This window comes from Phalacrocorax aristotelis, chromosome 6 (assembly GCF_949628215.1).
Source record: "Phalacrocorax aristotelis chromosome 6, bGulAri2.1, whole genome shotgun sequence".
In the NCBI taxonomy this organism is placed as follows: Eukaryota; Metazoa; Chordata; class Aves; order Suliformes; family Phalacrocoracidae; genus Phalacrocorax; species Phalacrocorax aristotelis.
This window is the reverse complement of record NC_134281.1, coordinates 572,755-593,350: the sequence shown is the minus strand read 5'-3', so window position 1 is coordinate 593,350 and position 20,596 is coordinate 572,755. Positions and strand designations below refer to the sequence as shown.

Here is a 20,596-nt window from a genome sequence, read left to right as displayed (position 1 = left end):
AAACACCAAGCGTATCAGATTTTCCATTCTCATGTTACAAAGAATTTTTAAAAATTTCTGTCCAGGTACATCAGGAACTTTAGCCGCCCTTACTCTTCCGAAAGCCTACCTTATAGTGACAGTCCAGAGGGCTATGCTCCAGACGCAGTCCAGAGATTGCTGGTCAACAGCCTCACTGGGCCCCTTTTTCTCGCTGCTACACCCCATCGGTTTGTTACCACAAGGTACAATCCTCTTGCGCAAAACGTAAATTTGACGTCAGCTCAGGCACGCTATAAATGCTGTACAAAGCTGCTCCACCAGACCAAAGTGCCCAAATTAGACATCAGGCAGAGGTATATTTCCCCAAAGTGTAATGAAAAAGCAAGGCAGCATTTATCTATCTATAGAATATATATATAAACTATTATATAACAGTATACATCTTATCCTCTGCCAGGAAGATGGTGCAATAAGCAAATATTAAAAAGCAGCTGGAAATTCACTAAACTCTACAGAGGGACAACCGGTCAGAGAGGTCTCTGAAGGGTTTAGCCCCCAAAGAAGGCCTTTCCTCACATGCATTTCATTTTCCTCTTTCTGACTCCAGTCCCCTCCCTTCTCTCTTAAATACGGAGGGGAGAAAGCCTGAACAGCCCCTTTTATTCAAGTCACAGTGCATACCAGCTGAAGGCACGACAAACAGCAACAGACCCGCTCTCACATCCGCCTCTCAGACAACTACTTGGTGAAGAAGCAGAAGAGGCACCGTTCATAGAAAATGCTTCTCAATAGGAAGAACAGCTACAGTTGGCACTTCCCAGTAATCAAAGGCCGTATCTACCAAAAACTGGCTCCTAAGTTTGCTCTCACACATAGCAGATGTTGTAGCAGAATGCAGTTACTATGAGATTAATAACACTCATTCTTTCAGTCACTCCAGCCAAGTGATCCAACCCCTCCAGAGCAGTGATTCTCAAACTTTGCTTGAGCACCCCACACGTGAAAAATTTGAGCATGGACTGACAATACATGTTTATAAACTATATACATGTACACACTACTAATACATTAAGTTCTTTATAATACATATACAAAAAAAGAAATTTAAAAAGGAAAAGATATGACAAACATTTCAAAAAATTCTTCTACTTATTAATGGTATAAAAAAAATATTTTCATCCCACGCTCCAATGGATTGTCTTGCACACACCCCGCTTTGGAGACCACTGATCTGGCAAAGGTGGTAACCTTTCATTGGACCAGCTGACATAGCTGGGGGAAAGGACCCCTCACACTCCAGGTCCTTTCCCATATTACTTACCAAACACACTCAATCTCCCTGCTCATACATGAAGTAAAGGAACTACAGTTTTAAACCAACAAATCAGAGCTTGCTTCACAAACTTAAGTTGCTAATTTGGGCACAAACTATCAACTGTCTCCAAAACTGCAAAGATCATGAGTTCACTCACAATGAAAAGAGCCAGTGAGCAAATAAACCTGAAGCTATTAAGAGGCCTCTTCTTGGGGCTCTTAATGGCTCAGCTGGCATGGCTCAATTGCAAAGTTAACCCACCCTAGGAGAACGTACGCTTTTCCTAACTACATTATTACTATTTCTAATGTTTTAACTGTTGGCAAGAAACAAAAACCTCAGATACAGCTCCACGCAGACTCCTTCAATGTCTCTCCCAAAAGGAAATTTTACTCACTGTCGTAGAATGATATTGTAATTTATGCTACTACTTTGTAATTACCCTCTATAAATGCAAGATATGCTAATTTCTGGATGACTATCAGGGAAATACACTGAAAGCATATTATACTGCCGAATATTCCAATAAGGTTTTCACTTGGAGTACTTCAAAGTAGGCTTCAAGGGGAAGCAAACAATGTACAACAAGGGAACAATCTTGCTGCAGAGGCAAGGTGAGGCAACCTCTGGATGACTAAGATCTTATTTGGCCCCAATCCATCATCATCTAGCCAACATCAAAGAAACTGTACTACAAAGAACAGATTTTCATAATGAAAAATCTACACAACCTTCTATCTGCTGTTGATGCTATCTCAACAGCATCAAACACTAGCTGAGTAGTTTTGGTCCAAGAGTCATGGTCAGACCCTCTTTAATTAAGAGCATACCAACCAGAAATCAGTTTCACAGTGCATCCTATCTTTATCGAAGGATTTGTCCTCCAACAAACAAGCCTGCAAAGAACTTTAGGAAAACAAAGGTCATAGCTCAAGTTAAATGAGAAACCTAGCTTTTCAAAAAAATGAGTACTTTGACTAAATTGGTCCGGGAAAGAAGAGTCATGGTAAGGCAAACACTACTACTTGATATCATCGATAAGCCAATAGCATAGCTTTGCAAGAACAGGTCACAGAACAGAGACTGCCACTTTGGTGAACGCTTCTTCCCCACACAGGCTAGACAAACTAGAAGAGGCAGCAGCGATCCGGTATCAGCACAGTAGTCAGGCTCATCTAAATCAGATTCAGTCAATGTGGCATCGCAGTTCAATCACAGGCTGCAGCCAGTGTTCCCAGAGCCTCCCAACAGCCTACAAGATTGACAGGCCATTCACTCAAACTGGAATTCCTTGCGTTTATAAAATACATGATAAAACAAGAGGGGAAAAAGCCATCTACATAAATGCAAGGTTTTGTTGCAGGAGCTAAATAACAGCTGCTAAGGAAGACTACTCTGCTCCTCTTCCCATCACTCCGTGTTTGACTGTGGTGTGCTGTCCAACCAACCATGTTTCAAAAGTAGCTTTCATTTCACTGATCAAATACATATAAAATAAGCCACCTGCCATGTGAGAAAATGACTAATGCTTGAATCTTTCAAGCTTTTTACTTCACCACTGAAGCAGCTTCTCAAACAGTAGCACTGGTGTTTGCTGAAAGAAATCTGCTTTTAACAACAAGATTCAAAAGGCTTAAGAAAACATATAAGGAAGACCAAAGGTAAATCTGAGTAACTTACTGCTGCTGCTGTGGCCTCCTCTCCACCTACACAGACAGAAGAAGCAATCTCCATCACGGACAAGTTTGTGGGAGCATCTGTAGTAGATGACGATCTAGGCCGACCTGACTGAGTATCTTGGGCAGACCTCCTGTTGATCTGCGGGCTTCCTTTTGGGGCTTCTGCCTTGCCCCGCCTGCTGTGCAGGCTCGTCCCTCTCTTCATTTTAGGTGGCACTCTGATCTGCTGAAGTACCCGGTTCAGAGCTGTGGGGTGGGTGGAGACACCATCAATTTCAGCACAGACGCTTTGGCTTTCCAGATCCATTTCAGGCTCCAGATCAGCCTGAGCTTGCTGAACATCATGCGGAGAAACTGATGACCTCCTGCGCTGATGCTGGAATAGGTGCTTCAAGCCTTGACCAATCACATTAATGTTCTCCAAAGCATTATGGGTTATTTTGGATAATTTTTGCTCTGACTCATGCTGTTTTTTGGTCTCTTGATCTTGGGGTTTGCCTCCAGGATCAGGGTCATCACACAACTGTTCAGTGCCAGAGGGCTCCATTGATGACACCCAAGAGGTTTACTGGACTACTCATACATAAATACGTCCCCTGTCTTTAAAAGGCTTGTGTTTGTTTTAAAAATGCCAAGATTGTCAGCCAATTAGGTGTGCAGTTGCTTCAAGAGTGACTACACATGCAGCTGTGCCACGGTGATCTCATGCTTATCTAATGTTAAACAAAAGAGTCATTATTATACATCCATGCAGAAAGTAGCGGGTTAAAAAATCCAATGTGCAAAACATGCCATTAACAAAACAAAATCTATCAGTTTTCCAAGCATCCCTCCATGTGGTATTAGATGCATCTAGGCTGTACGCAGAAGCCAAAGCTTATATGAGACAAGTCATTCATTGCCTAGGGGGAAAAGCCCAGCACAAAGGGTATAGGAAAGCAAGAAAGGTAAAAAAGCTGTTCAAAAGGGGGAGAGGCAGGGAGAAACCAGTTTTTATGAAGGCTAAGCCCATAGTAATATCGAACAGAACATGAGGTTAAACTTCTGAAGAGCATGTTAGTCTCTTTGGCAGAATTAATTTGTTCCTTGACAAAGATCTGATATTTTGTGCTTGAAATGTAACGTCTGCTCTGTCCATCTGATTTTCCCATAGAATGCCTAAGTTCACAGTATTTAATATGTGCAAGAAAACAGAACACTTCCAAATCAGTTATGCATTTCCAAATAGTAAGAAATGGCTTATTACTGCCAACATCCGCTGATGGCACTGGAAACTAGATGTGAAAATCTGTCTTCAAGCAAGAACAGGCAAGTGAAACGGTTTCAATTGGCAAAGTCTTGTCCATAGCTCTCAGAGAAAACAAAAATGCCTTTTAAAGGTAGATTAAGCAACCAATCTGAAAGTGAGCAGCACCACTTATGTGTAGCTCAGTCTCTCACAGAGAGGAAACATGCAGCTTTTCTCCAAGAGATCTCAACCTTACCTATCAGCTGGGCTCAGGCAGGAGTTGGTTATATGACATTGCAGCTGAGCACTTATATAGCAACACGCTATTGGAGAAGCACAGCAAAGGAATGAGGAAGGAAGAAAGGACACAGTATCTGAAAGAGTTTCATATCAGCACCATGAGATCACATGCTCGGAAGCTGACCATTGTTTTCTTGCAGGAGAAAGCTTTGATTAGGCTTCTATAAATACAGAAACCAGATCAGAGGTCTACCTCAATCTTGGCAGAAAGCAGCCCGTGCTTTAAAAAAACAAAACAAAAACATTTTATTTGAAATGCACCATATGTTTGGGATTTGAGAGCATTCATTTTTATCTTAAAACAGCTGCAGAAACATAATGCATTGAGGTTACAATTAAAGCGCTCTCAATTTTGTGCATCTGAAACCTGACACAATGGGTTAAACAGATATTCAAAAATGCTTTCCAAATTGGCATCCAAAAATATCAGAAGAGCTGCCTCACACTCTTTTTTCCAAATGTCGTTGCTATCAGCTGGAGGCAAGATGAAATTCAGTACTTACAGAAAGCAAAACACTGGAATCATACAGGATTTCACCTCAGTACTTTAAACATGTTATAAGCATTGAGTCTAAATATATTGGCCAGTTTAACCAGTAACACATTAAATGCAAAGTAATAAATTACATCCCAGAAAAATGTATTTACCCATATGCATGCAGAAATTGTGTGGCAGAATCAAAAAAATGTGCAACCCACCTTGTAGTTTTACATACTTAATGCTTTCTTAAATGACTTCAAGTGCCTTTATGTGACTAGTATTATGCTTTGGCTTTTGAGCTCGCTCTTTCTTAATATTTCTTTTTTCTCACGTAACAGGTTTTCCAGAAGCCTGAACTGCAGGTCTCCCCCAAACACAATTTCAGTTTTGGGGGAAAAAAGGCAAAACTAGATTTTCCTTTTCATCCAACAGACCAAATGGTTAAGTGAACAAACCTCACCGCCTAAAAGGCAAGACTCCCAAAATTATTTGGCATATAAAATACAAACCTGACAGCTAACCCATAACTGCCTTTTTCATTTTAACTAATTCCCTCAGTATTCATTTTTCAGTCAGAACTCACTGAAGAAATGTAGTTCGTATCAAAAATGCCCAATATACTCTCTAACCAGTAGCTTTTTCATCTCCTGCGCACTTTCTATCCAGATTACCACTGGTAATACTGCTGATCTTAAAGAACACCACTTCAGTCTAACTAGAGTTCCATGCATTATCTGCTGGAAACCATTAGCCTGCTTAAGCTAGCCCTGTCTCAATTTACAAAAAACAGCCTGAAACAAATCAGCCTACAGTTCGCTCACAAACAAGTCACCACTACCCCTGTGTATTCTGTGACTCATTTCTGAAATTACACTGACTCGTATCTTTAAGAGGCTCATATATAGGGAGCTTTATGGTCATCTCTGTTCATATTTCTATGTGTGTCATCTGTTGTGAGCCTGAAAAGAGCTTTTCAAATTGCATACCTGGTATGAAGATCCTTAAAACTACTTATTTGTCCTAGTATCTACTTTTGGGGAAAAACACTACTCAGATGGGAAGAACTGTGCATCAGCAGAATTAATTAGCACATTTATTTCCATTACGATTCAAGTTTTCTGCTTGTTTTTTTCCCCCCACTTACAACAGTCTTTATATTCTGTTTGAGGGAGGAAATTGAGTACTTCATAGTAGGAAGTCCAAAAACATACATTTCTTATTCATACGAGAATACAATACATGAGAAACAAAATTCACAATTCCATACACAGTCATACTGAGCAGTTATTATAATATTATTACATTCCAGAACATGCTAATATAGTCCTTCATTTGTGCAATTATTTCACAGCAGCACTGGGAAACAAAACAGTTCAAATGGAGAAACTAGCAAAAACAATATTAGATAACTGTGAATATATAAACTAGTACTTGCCTCCATCACTTGCCCTTTAGCATGGCTGACATACAGCAGTCCCTCCACTGAACAAAACTGCAAAAGAAATTGGGTATGAGATGCAATTCTTGGAAATGGGAGGAAAGATGTACACAAACAACAAAGTAAGCATGGTTCCAACCTCTAGATTTATTTTTTTTGTTAAATCCAAGTGCCTCTAGAAGTTGGGCAATTTTAAACTTTTTCAAATAACTGAAGGGATACAAACATAATTGAAGTTAAAACTGAGTTAATCAGGAAGTTCTTGCGAAGGAACGTCTTCTCTTGGGATTTCTGGCCACCAGTATGTGCTGAAAGCGCAGGTAGATTTCAGAGCTCTAGCCTGCAAGGTCAGACTGGTTCACAGAGATTTTATTTTCTCCTGTTTAGTCATTCAAATGTTCTGGGCACAGGTCAAACAGCTCACTCTTGCTTATCTGGAGCTCACCTAACAGGACGTGAGAATTGTGAGCACTTTGGAACATGAGCACCCTTCAGTTCATTTCACAGGGAATCCTCTGTCTCCCTGGCCGAACTGCTAGCGTGCCTAACAGCAACCTCTGCAGGAGGCAACAGAACCAATGCTGCCCACTGCAGCAATAACCCACGCACAGCACCCTTCCGGAACAGCGGGCCGCCGACACGCCGCACCCGTCTACGCAGAGATGGGGTAACGGATCCAGTCACGGCCTTCACACAGAACGTGCGCCAAGGATTCAAAGGACTGAGTCCAACCCAGGCAAAGCACGCCATGCCCGAGGACACCATCCTGGCTTTGCTCTCATTTCCTAAAGGAAGGAACAGAGTATTTCAAGGGCATTTTGTTGATCTGTTTAGTGTTACTGCAACAGCGCAAGGTAAGGCCAGAGGCTTGCTAGGAGAACACAACAGAGGATGGCTGAGAGCAGACATTGATTGCATTTCTCTAGCCAGACTCACATATTATTCTGAACCACAGCTAAATCACCAGGTTTTCCAAAGGTCATTAGTTACTCAACTAGTTCTTGAAAACAGGGACACAAGCTTCAGAATACATTAGCACTCAAGAAAATTACAAGACACTGCACAACTGGAGCACTTTGACTATTTTATTACACACCAGATTCCCACCTCCAGAAGACAGCAGAGATAAAGAAAATGTTAATCAGAAACACTGAAGTGGGATGCTACAATATGAAGAAAGTGATGACAGCAGACATGAAGAACTTAGAGAAAAATGAATGAACGCATTTTTGAAAAAGATCTTGACATAGAAGAAATTACAGTCCTACAATAGCATGAGTGGAGAACTAGGCACAACGTGTGAAGCATTGTTAACATACGAGGTGCCACTAACATAACTTCATAGCCATTCTACTTGTCTTTTTTCTGGTTTTAGTTTTAATGCTATTTTTTATTTAAGAATTTTAAGAGCTTCTGCCAGTGAGGTCGAATTTTAAGAGCTTCTGCCAGTGAGGTCGAATTTTAAGAGCTTCTGCCAGTGAGGTCGAATTTTAAGAGCTTCTGCCAGTGAGGTCGAATTTTAAGAGCTTCTGCCAGTGAGGTCGAATTTTAAGAGCTTCTGCCAGTGAGGTCGAATTTTAAGAGCTTCTGCCAGTGAGGTCGAATTTTAAGAGCTTCTGCCAGTGAGGTCGAATTTTAAGAGCTTCTGCCAGTGAGGTCGAATTTTAAGAGCTTCTGCCAGTGAGGTCGAATTTTAAGAGCTTCTGCCAGTGAGGTCGAATTTTAAGAGCTTCTGCCAGTGAGGTCGAATTTTAAGAGCTTCTGCCAGTGAGGTCGAATTTTAAGAGCTTCTGCCAGTGAGGTCGAATTTTAAGAGCTTCTGCCAGTGAGGTCGAATTTTAAGAGCTTCTGCCAGTGAGGTCGAATTTTAAGAGCTTCTGCCAGTGAGGTCGAATTTTAAGAGCTTCTGCCAGTGAGGTCGAATTTTAAGAGCTTCTGCCAGTGAGGTCGAATTTTAAGAGCTTCTGCCAGTGAGGTCGAATTTTAAGAGCTTCTGCCAGTGAGGTCGAATTTTAAGAGCTTCTGCCAGTGAGGTCGAATTTTAAGAGCTTCTGCCAGTGAGGTCGAATTTTAAGAGCTTCTGCCAGTGAGGTCGAATTTTAAGAGCTTCTGCCAGTGAGGTCGAATTTTAAGAGCTTCTGCCAGTGAGGTCGAATTTTAAGAGCTTCTGCCAGTGAGGTCGAATTTTAAGAGCTTCTGCCAGTGAGGTCGAATTTTAAGAGCTTCTGCCAGTGAGGTCGAATTTTAAGAGCTTCTGCCAGTGAGGTCGAATTTTAAGAGCTTCTGCCAGTGAGGTCGAATTTTAAGAGCTTCTGCCAGTGAGGTCGAATTTTAAGAGCTTCTGCCAGTGAGGTCTTCGTAGATATACCCTATAGTACTATAGGATCCTGTAGGTCAACACACACTTTAGACTCCAATTCCCAGCCTTTATTGTGCAGAGTCCACTTTCCAAAGGGCCCACAGATGGGTTTTCAGATGTAAGGTCATGAAAACCACTTGTATTTTCTCCCTTGTGAATCACAGCCTTCACTGTCATACAAATCAAATCTCCCAATTTCTGTCAGAAGCTCCATTTTTTCCTAAACTTTGAAAAGCTACCATACTGGGCTAATCAAAATTCCTCCACTTCCCTGTACTTATGAAGAACAGACACAATCTTAGACGCAATCTTAGCTTTTTTTTTTTTTCATACATAATGGCTGTACTGCAGAGCCATTTAACTTAGCATGAATGCTACACACATGTATCAGAGAGAACTTGGAGGGGTTGAAATAAATCAAGCATTGCTGGTGCTGTTTTGCTCTAGACAGCTAGATTGTCCATAGACAAAAAGTTTCTTCCCACTCTCTCATTTTTCTTCATCAAATACATCATAACATGAAAATTTTGAAAATTTGTCAAGTATCTGAGATCAAGATCAGAAGTCTGAAAAGACTTTGGCCCATTAATTTTTAGTTAAACTATTCAAATAAAAGTTTACTCTAAATGCATTAGTTTAATAAATTGCTTTCAAAACCACAGTTATTTGGTTTGGTTATTTTGGGTCATTTGTATATAAAATGAACTCAAGTTACCACCGAGACGCAGCTCAGAGCTGACTTATTTGCAATTTGAGTAGTTGTTACAGGTACAAATGGCACAGAACTGTAGAAATAGGGAATAAAAATTATTTTCAACACAAGAACACAGAAAAGATTCTCCCTTTTTGTAGAGCATTTATAAAACCTGTTATTTGTGCTGTGTTTGAACACCTTGAACCTTAATGTTAACGCTGAAGTACAATTAGCTAAGGAACCCTCACATTTGTTTTATTCCATAAACAGGTCATTTTAATAGCTCTTCATACAGTTGTAGTCCACAGTTAGCAGTGATCTTGTGTAGGAGTTGCTTCCCGTTCCTCTTATTGGGCAAAAGAAAAACAATTTTCAGTTGCCTCAGGATAAGGAGGATTTTTTTAAGAAACAGCCCAGCATAGTTTGAGAAATCCCAGATTATTTTCAGAAACTCATCCCAAAATGGATTCTGTAACAAGTCAAACAGTTTAGCAAGGAAGACTAAAGGGGCAATAGTCACACTGGAAAGCTACATACTGCGGGAACTGGGAACCCTAGCAAGTGACTTATGTCCATAGGAGGATTAAGATATTTTAAAAGCACCATTGCTGAGCAGCCACAAGCGGCAGAGCAAGTAAGGAAAGAAAGCTCCCGGTGTTCACAGCTAAACCTGTCAGAAAGAGGAACTCATGAGAAGCCGGAATGGGTGTAAAATTCAAGGGTGCTGTGGTTTGGAAAATATTCAAAGAGGAAGACAACAGTAACAGAGTAAACAATTTGACCCAAAAGAACATTTGGATGGTGGCATGACTACCCAATACCTGGAGAAACAGGTATATTCAGCTAATGTAATGTAACAGAACAATTTTTAAAAAGTCAGAGTGGAGAACCAGGGCAAGAATGGAAGAAAAAGATGTACAAGAAATAACTAAACACAAAGAACATAGGTAATATGGCAGAATACAGGGGGGAAAAAATGTAATAAAGATCAGAAAACAATACTATTTTTAATGGAAAGGATACCTGCAGTTTTCAAGACAGAATTCTTCCTCCTCCTCCTCCAAAATTCACCCAAGAAAAGATTTCCTGGAATTCTACTGGGGTCCAAAAGAAAAAACAGGGACAAGAGATAGATATATATGTAGATATATGTATGTGTATATACATCTCTAGCACCCGCCCAACTGGCCACAGCCCTGACACAGACAGTGCTCTATGCAAAAACATAAATGGAGTATGGCTCAAAGAGCAAGTGGAAAGACAAAACCAGAAAGACTCAGCATATTAAATAGCGCAGCTGGGAGCTAAGGGGGAAAAAAAACAGCTTCAAGCATGTGTAAAGCAAGCCAAATTTCTGTTGAGGTTCTGCATCTTAGATTTTAGAAAAGGGGAATAACCCAAAGCGAACTACTTTTGAAGAAACAGTAAGGAGTGGCAGGTGACATGCCCAAGGAATTCACTGAATTAATCCACAGCGCTCCGGGTGAGGAGTCCACACCATTCAATACAGCGGGAAAGGCTGCACTGGATGGAGAGAAACTGCCACTTTAATAGAAACAAGGGACACAGGCCCAAGCAAGAGACCTACAGCCTATTTTCTAAGCTAACTGCACTGTTGCAGGGCAAAACCAACATAGCAGGATAACAATAGGTTTTACTGATTTCTGCCTAATGATTTCCCTAAACCCTCCAACCTATTCCCAACGTTATCCAGAAGTCAAGAAGGAAGTCAGCTGAATGATGCCATCTCTGCTATCCTTGCTCTCTCTCCTCATACCACAGATTCAGCAGGAACACAGTTTGGTGGCTAAAGTACAGGCTGAGAGAGCAGATATCCTGGGCTAAAACAGCTTTGCCAGTCTCGTCGGAAGATCTTGAGCACACCAGCCTCTGTGCCTAATGTTTTCCTATATGCAAAATATTAACAACTCAGCTAGCTGAGGAAGGGGAGAAACACTGAGGGTAATACTGGTGAAGGTACTTTAATAAAATGCTTTATAATGGAGCAAAACACTTAAGATTCCTTTGAAGGCAACATGCACACATATCAGTAAGAATAACTCACACTTAGAATGCCAAGCTGCTGAATTTTATAAGGTAACCAACTGTATTCTTTTGATAAAAGGATTAAGTCAACTGACACATGCACTATAAATCCATTTGTCATTTAGTAGTCCCACAACTTACACAATAAACCACAGGTCACTTGTATGAATACCAAAGAACATAAAAACTTGCTCCAGCACACTATTAATAAAATAACAGAGGCTGGCAGTGTGTTTATGTATTAATTACACAATCATCACCAAAAAGCAACTTAAGATTTTTAAGATATTCAAGGACAAAAATGGCACTATGTCTGGGCCCATACAAAACATGGAATGTACCACCTCTCTCCTAGAATCCTCACAAGCCTGAAAGATCTAGACAGTCCATCCACTCGTTTGTTAGGGGTGAGTGTGCTGCAAGGAAACAGGGGTGGGAGCAGACCCAAGGTCTCTCAAAAGGCATTAAGAATTATCCTCCTCTTCTCTGGAGCAGAAGTGGGGAAGGAGGGAGAGTCACTTTTTCCCACACCTTCCCCATGCACATTAACGAATAGTCATTTTGGAGGATTCAGCAGCAGACGACTTTATGCTTTGACACACCAAAATGTATTCACCATTTCTACCCCAAATCCATTAATGGTTCACATGCTCATACTGTGCAAGGGTATCACGGTCATAGACGGATCAGAAAGTGATTTTTCAACATCAGCCTCTTCTCAGATCCACATCCTGTTGAAACAGTTCCTTTCTATGACTTTATATTTAATACTGCTGACCAACAGAACTAATGCACACAGTTCTTTGTTCCTGAAAGCTCAAATATTAATCCTGTAGATAAGAGAAAATTGCACTTAAGTCACAGATGAGCAGATACCAAACACACCCTTAACTAGCAACAGAACCCTTTCCCTTTCCAATTAATTTTTAAGAAACATCTTCCTGAACACACCCACAGCAGAACCAAGCATCTTCAGTACTACCCACGGGCAGTCTCTGAATTACTGCTGTCCCATATGAAGTACTGCTCACTGATTGCTGTGAATGTAAAGATCAGTAGTGGTTCTGCAAAGTTAGAAGTTCACAGACCATAGACATAAATATCAAAGATTAGGTAATTTTCCTTGGTTTTTTTAAGAAACAGCAGTGGCTGAAAGTTGAGTGACCGGTTTTCAGAACTGTTTCTACTGCTTTGCACTACAACCAGTTGCCACTGAAATCTTTTCCAACCCTCTTTGAACATCCCAGTGACTCAGTATTTAGACTATTGTTCAAAGCTATGAAGTAAAGGTCAAGACTTCTCCAAAATTAAGAACCGTGCAGATGTACCAATACATCCTCATTCAGGTTTTGGTATACGCTACAAGCATCACATGAAAAACAAAGCAAAATATTTCAGCCATCCTTCTATAGCTTGCAACCTGTAAATTTATTAGAAGGCTTTCAAGACCATGCCGCTCTGTCTAGAGCTGGTATTCTGTAATAGTCTGACTGTGGGGCAATGTTACTGGTTCCACAGTTTAGCAGAGCTTCTTGTTCTTCCTTCTAGAAAGCACTGGTTATCTTTAAGGCACTTCCTTCACCACTGATGAATTTATTAGCTACATATAGTATTTATAGGTTTACATTACCATAACAGGTGAGTAGTCTATGCATTTACCCTTGGAATGCTCCTACATTATATGGAATTAATAGTAATTCCCTAGTTTTCAGATAAAAAAACCAAACGAAAAGGTCAAAAAGCTGCCTTAAGATTGTGCAAGGCTTTAGGAGCAGAGACCCAAACTTAAAATTTACCCTTGTAAGGTTAATGTCATACCTACATGATCTCTCCCTGCTGCCAACTTCTGATTCGCAGAAGACAGCGTACAGTCCTGTATCTGGAACCTACCAAAATCACTTTAAAAATATCCTTTCCTGAAGAAGGCTATTTTCCATCAATTTCATAAAACTGGTGCTTCAAGAAAGCTAAATCAAGGTTAAAAAAGTTAACCAGACAGAGCCTTCTGATTGGCCAACATTCACAATTATATATACATCATACACATTTTCTAGAGTTTTTTTCATTAATGTACTTAAAAGTTCAGAGACAACACTAAAAATGCAGCCTGCAGGTATTTTAGAAGAAAAACAAATTTGATGGATCTGGGTATATCCAAAGAATTCTTATAAAAACCATCTGTTTTACTAGACAGAAGAGAAAACTGCCTATTAGCAAGTCTTTCTTCTTAACAAGATGGATTAAAAATTACTAGTTATGTCCACTGTGCCCACCACAAGTATGTCTACAGTGGAAGAAGCTACACAAGGCTGCAATTTACAGCTATGCAGTTTGCCAAGACGTGACCGACAGCTGACACTTTCACTTGATGTAATGATCTGTTTCAGAAAAGCCACATTCTCACCTACTCTCCTTCAAAAACAAATAGGAAGGAAAGCTGCAGCGTTTCCTCAAGAGTATCTCTGCTCTTTGCTAAAAGGAAAAGAGCTGTAAGCATGTTTACATGTTCTATAAAAGAGTCAGCTGCGTCTTCTGACCCGAGCGCTTCACTGGAGGGCAGCTGAAGGGACCACCTCCAGTCGCAGTTCGGGCAGGGACCTGAGGCTCACCTTTCACAACACAAGAAGCAGGACAGAAAGAGCGATTAAAAAAATTTCCAACCTCTCTTGCCCCCGTGGCTCATTTTCAGGCCCACAGCATGACATATCACCAGTTTAGTTGTTGTATGCACAGCTGTCTCTGGGGCTGTGATGTGAACCAAAACAAAAAAAAAATTAACTCAGCTTTGAAGGAAAAATGGGACTGGGGGGAAGAATCTGACAACAGAGTTGGCTGTAACAACTTTGGGATAAGGTTAAAGAAGGGAGGCAGTACAGAGACAGGGCACAGTTACTCCAAAATGGTGTTATCAAAAACCTCATATCTGAAGCTATGAGCGCAACAGCTGGAGAAACAGGAACTCGCATCAACTTCAGCAAAGACTCAGCAAAACAAAAATAACTTCATTGTTACAGTTCAAATACTGCATTTTGTAAACACAGGAACTACCTTACCTAAAGGAAAAGAGTGAAGAAGTATAAGAAAATATTCAAAATATTGGGTATTCCACAAAGAAAAGAGCTCTATAGTATGGAAATAAGGAACAAATAGACCAGGATTACAAGAAAGAGGTATTGGCTAACATTACCATTAGCAACAAGTCATTTTTCACTACATGCATGTATATATTCAGAACTTGAAGCCAGGGCTCACAACTGAGTAGACAAATAATGAAGATCTGCATATCAGTTGTGTGAAGTTTGGGGAAAATGCATAAGGAAGAGAGAGAAACATGGCCATTGGCACAATCTGCTCCCCTCTCAACTCAGGGATGGGGAAAGCTTCAGGCTTATGTGGACCATGACGAGGGAAAACTGCACTGGAACAGATTTACTTCCTTGAAACACCTCAAATGTTTCCATGGTCAGCTGCATTCCTAGTATCCACTTTTGCTATTAACATTCGCATTATCTGGATCAGATGCTCCAGTCTCTGGAAAAATGCAACATTACTGGGCCATGCCAAACATTTTGGCAGGACCTTCTCAGGAGAGGAATGGTCCAGGAAGAGATCAAAGCTGCTCTTACCCTCATTGCCTGTCTGCCGGGAGATGCTCCCACTTTCAGCATGTCAAAGCTGACTCAAATGTCAGGAACAAGTGAACCACAAAGTAGAAATACAGGTATTTTGATTCCACTTCCAAGAGAAGACTAAATGTTACACTACAGCTATTTCAGGCATTACAGAGAGACTTGGGGGGGGGGGGGGGGGGGCGCACGGGATTTCATTTTAACTCCTAGCAGATTCATCTGTGACAATGTCAGCACAAAAGCTGGCAAGATTTAGCACCTCTAGTTCTAAAAGAAAGGTTTATTCCAGGCTTGGAGTTGTAAGAAGGTTAAAGCAAGTTAAATTATCAGGTTTGTAAAGATACCATCTACCACCAACCCACACTATGTGCAATTTTAACATGTGCTTTTAGCCCTGAATTTTCAAAAGTATCATATTTACAATGACTCGTGAAAGAAGAAAGTAGAACTAACCTGGCACAGAGTGGTAAAATACTCCCCCTGATGACTCAAACCCAGTATTAATTCTCTGATCTTTCAGAAGTGTTGACTCAACTTACTGAGAGTAAAAGAAAGACAGATCAAAAGACATTTTCATTTGGCTCAGCAAAATCACAATTTTCCCATTGATTCAGGTGCTCCTGGTATAGGTATATGAAAGCCTTACACTGGTATTTAGCATTAAATCAGTTACAAAGTAGAAGTTTGATTTTAAACAGTTTACAAATACTAACTCAACATATTCAGTTGCCAAATGGGGAAACATCTGCTAATCCAAAACAGTGATAGCCATCCCCATACTACAACCCAGATCTTTAACATGTCTGCTCTAAACAGCGTACCTTAACCACTCTCTACAGGCATAAAACTTGGACTCAAAGCAGCAATATGCATCTCATGTGATAGTTCCCTCCATGCTGTGGGGACCTCGAAAGCTCTGCTATCTGAAGACCACTGCCATTGGAAAAACCTGCTTGCAGGCTGCAAAACCTGGCAGCTCGTTGCGTCAGTATTGCGTAAAATGTGACAAAACAGGCAAGATAGTCCTGTTAACCTCTGATCAGAATTTGTCCCACTAACAAACTGATGGCTTACATTGCTTTACCACTTCCAAACTGCCTTTCATATTCATGGTATGACAGGTTCATCCCTGCTCTTTGGAAGGTAATTGTCCTTCCTGATCTTTCTTCAAGTGAGCTAGTCCAGGGAGCTTTTTAATTAAGTGCAACTCTTAAAATATTACATTAGTATAACAGTAATGGCCTTAATCTGGGGCTGGTTTGTTTAAATGGCTCTTTTTTTTTTTTCTAATTAAGCATTAGCAGGTCCCTCCCTGCAGCGCTATAAACAAGATGTTCAGTTTGCCCATTAAACACAGCTTAGACTCCTTCAGCCAACTCTTGACAGAGGCTGGGAGGGCCTACCAGTAAAAGACTACCCTACACTCCTTCCTAAGGATCTGCTAACAGCTGCCAACAGAAATAGGATACAGGCATAATGTGGTTTTAACTTGACTCATTACAGCCACTTCAAGTCTTAGGTAGCTCCAGCGAAGCTTGAGACAAGGAACAATATAGCTGAGTACATATATACCCTCCAGGTGGAAATAGTGGCAAACAAGCCCTTGTGCCTCAGAACACAGCCCAAGCAGAGTCACAAGTACCTGTCCTGAAGTACACGGGCATGCAGCCAGGCTGCTTCACTAGTGCTGAGGAAGCCAGCATAGCCCCAGCTCACACACACAACAGCATGCATTTGGAAATGGAGTTGGCGTTAGCTGTTGACGCAACTGTTACCCCACAGGAGCTGACTTACCTCTTCCCTTCACTGAACATGAACGCGTACGTCCCAAGCACACTGAGGTTTATTTTACTGCTTGTGCACTAATATGGGAGCTTGTTAGTACAAGTTTTGATATAACAGAAGTATGATCACTGTTACACATTTACTCTTAACCACTTCTCTTGGCACAGACATAATGAATATTTCACTGCGAGGTCAGATACATTCAACTTTATCTGACTAGTCTTGAGAAACTTTTAAAAGGAGTAAAGGCCTACACTTTGGGGACTTAAGCAATAAAAAATACTGATGCCCATCTATGGTCCTTTTCTTCGAATAGATCTAATTATGCCTTCTTAGAGAGAACACACACACGAGTTGCAAACACAGCACAGTAAGCAGACACACACAAATATACTAGCTCTTCAATATCCACCTCCACATCCAGCGGCACAAAGACAGTAGTTAACTCTGATTTTGGTATAAAAAAATTGGGCTTGATGACTTGCTTGCCAATGAGAATCAAGCAGTCATATATTTAAAGCCTCAGCCAAAATCAGAATGCTTCCTCCCACATTCATGGCAGAGTCCACATGAAAAAAAAAAATCCACAAAATCTTCACCCACAGCAGCAAAGAGAGCAGACTTGTCTCAAATAAAGCTGAAGTTTACCAACCACTGAGGAGATGCAGGCTTATAACCATAGCCAAAACCAAGACCCATGTTAACAGCTCCTTAGAGAACCAAGATTCTGGGTGTCCACCAGAACTCCCAGGTTGCTTTCTGCAGACTTGCTTTCCAGCTGGTCAAGCCCCCAGCACATATACAAGTATACAGTGTGGCCCATATAGGGTATACCACCCACCACATGGGGTGGATCCTCCCCAGGCGCAGGACTTTGCGCCTCCTGTTGCTGAACTTCATTAGGTTCCGGTCTGTGTACTTCTCAAGCCCATCCAGGTACCTCTGAATGGCAGCACAATCATTTGGTGTATCAACTTCTCATCTTGTATCATCTGTAAACTTGCTCACAGTGCTCCTGGCCCCACCATGTAGGCCATTAATGAAGAGGTGAAACAGTATTGACTGAGTATCAAGCCCTGGGGTACTCCGCTAGTGACTGGCCTCCACCAGGACTTCATGCTGCTCCAACCACGAACTTCATAGACAAACTGAGAAAGTACAGGCTAAGTGTGTGGACACTGAGGTGAACGGGAAACTGGCTGAACTATTTCTCATCCACCTCAGAGTCCACAAAGCTAGCCTGTACTTCCTCATTTTGTCCATGAGTATGCTATGGGGGAATGTGTTAAAAGCCTTACTTAAGTCGAAGTCAACAACATTCACTGCTTTCCCCTCATCCACCATCTAGTCATCTCTTCATAGAAGGCTATCAGGCTGGTCAGGCGTGAATTTCCCCTTCCTAGAGCCATGCTGACTACTTCCAATCACCTCCTTGTCCTTACCATGCTTCAAAATGTTTTCCAGTATTATTTGTTCCATCACCCTCCCTGAGATGGAAGTAAGCCAACCCATCCACTGTTCTCTGGATCTCCTTTCTTAAAAGCTTCCTTCTGGAAGACAGAGATGGCACTTTATTCTCCCAGTCCTCAGGCACCTTCCCTGATCACCACAGCCTTTCCAAGATACCCAAGTGGCCTTGCAATGACATCAACCAGCTCCCTCAGTGCTCATGGGGACATCCCATCAGATACCATGGACTTGCTTATGCCCGTGAACTTGTTTTAAGTATTTCCTAACCTGGCCTTCCTTCACCAAGGAGGAGTCTTTCTTGCTCTGGATCCTCACATTGTCACAGGGACCTGGGATACTTGAAGGCTTGTCTTCCCAGTAAAGACCAAGATGAAGAAAACAATCACCAGATACTTTTCAAAAGCCATATTTAACTGACCAGGCCAAGCAGCTACAGGGATTTTTTTCTAAAACACCCAGCCCTTCCACCACTAACTATCCACCCTTAGACAACAATTTCTACTAAGCTATGATTTCAGATTTCCCTCTTGTATTAGAGTTACAGAACAAAACAGTTCACACAAAGGGTTATAATTTTTTACATGTAACTGAGTAATATGCAAGAGTTTTGTATCTTTAGAGACTTCTTCCACTACTCAAATTCTATTACCAAACTTAAACACAAAAAAAAACCAAACACCAAAAACCAAAACCAAACAGCATCAACACATAGCTATGGCAGCAATGTGATTGAAGAACTCTTAGAACAGAGAAGGCTGTTACTAATTCTGACATCTTTGCTCTAGAACCTGCCCTACCTGTTCCTTACCTATTATTTACTCAGGGTTTTCACCACGTCCTGAAGATCAAGAAAATTACACCAATAAACACAAATGGGTAGCAAGCTCCAAGGACCTAAAGCTCCAGAGAACATTCTACTTGACAGGCCCCAGTGAGGGGCAGGAATTTACTACAGGAGGTCTGGAGAGGCAGCATCGATCACTGTCTCCCAAAGAGTCCTTTTAGTTCTCAGTCTAAAAGCCTCCAACCTCAAAGCAACTGAACAAGGTTAGAGGTAATTAGAGTTCTTTTCTTTTTGAAATATACGCTTATCTTTTTAAAATCTCATATAACATGACCGTGCTATTCTAGCACTTCCCTAACAACCTTGCACAAAAAAGGCGGATCAGCAATAGTGGGTCACTGCCAGTTACTGGACGTTGCTCAAACATAAGCATTTTTTTTTATTTAATTGTCAATTTAAAGGGGTAAAGATCATCCTTTAAGCTTCACAACCATCAGTGCCTATAGCGATTCTCTGTGCAACTGTATTGTTTTATTTTGTAATCAGCAGAGACTGCCTGAGGAAACCTGGTCAAAATTCACTGTTGGTACAACTTCATACTCAAATCCAGACAGCCTTCGTACGATTTACTGTTATCTCCACAAACACAAACAAAAATAACAAGATATTGCTGAAGTCATTGGATTGGATTGGTTATTTGTCTCCTTTTCGGTGGAAATTTGCAGTCTGACCTTTTATTTCAGCAAAACCATCTAAAAAAAGCTGAAGACAGACTTTACTTCCTGGATAAAAAGCATATTTCATCAAAAGCTTATACTTCCGCAAAGTGAATTACAATATTTCCTTGTATACCTGAATATCCACAGTCATGAAGTTTTATCACTAAATCGTAAGGACATGTATGAACTGTGTCATCACAATTAAAGATGTCCATTAATGACCTAGAAGTACCCCATTACCTGGAATTTATTTTTAAACTATTTACAGATGGAGGGTAACTTCGGGCACAGTCAGATGAGCCCAAATTGGCAGCAGCCAACAAGGAAAAAGGTTGTTGCTCCCCTTGTCATCCTCCACTGAACGTTGCCATGCTTTCTGTCCTGCTAATTGTCCACTCAATTCCCTAACTTTGCTCTTTACAGTGATCTAAATTTAAAAAAGAAAAACTAGTTTTGGAACCAGAGCAGGAAGACCCAGGGAAAAAGAATAATTTCTTCACTCATTTTAGCAGCAACCAAAAACGTATCTGACTTCTCTAAACAGGAAACTCTTGGATTTGCTGTTTACATTAATATTTGAAAACTTCCTTGGGCAAGCTTACTAGCGAAAACACACAGCACACTCAGAAGAGTAGAGGGAGCCTGTTTTCTGCAGAGGAGGACTGAAGTCAGTAGTTACTGGAATGC

The 20,596-nt window shown here is 40.9% G+C and overlaps 1 protein-coding gene across 14 annotated transcripts in view; it reads right to left on the bottom strand.

Moving 5' to 3' along the window:
• Window positions 1-20,596, bottom strand: part of TMCC1 (transmembrane and coiled-coil domain family 1) — a 197,517-nt gene that overhangs the window by 93,523 nt on the left and 83,398 nt on the right. For 5 of the 14 annotated variants that reach the window (XM_075095541.1, XM_075095542.1, XM_075095543.1 and 2 more), the window contains 2 exons: window positions 6,421-6,477; window positions 2,978-3,689 (listed from right to left, as the gene is read on the bottom strand). The exons of 2 other annotated variants lie outside the window; for them this stretch is intronic. In XM_075095541.1, the coding sequence (XP_074951642.1) occupies window positions 2,978-3,523 (546 nt within the window). In that variant the 5' untranslated portion in view covers window positions 3,524-3,689; window positions 6,421-6,477. Of the gene's footprint in view, window positions 1-2,977; window positions 3,690-6,420; window positions 6,478-10,499; window positions 10,574-20,596 lie in introns of all 14 variants that reach the window. 7 more of the 14 variants (XM_075095545.1, XM_075095547.1, XM_075095551.1 and 4 more) reach the window with 5 other exon arrangements.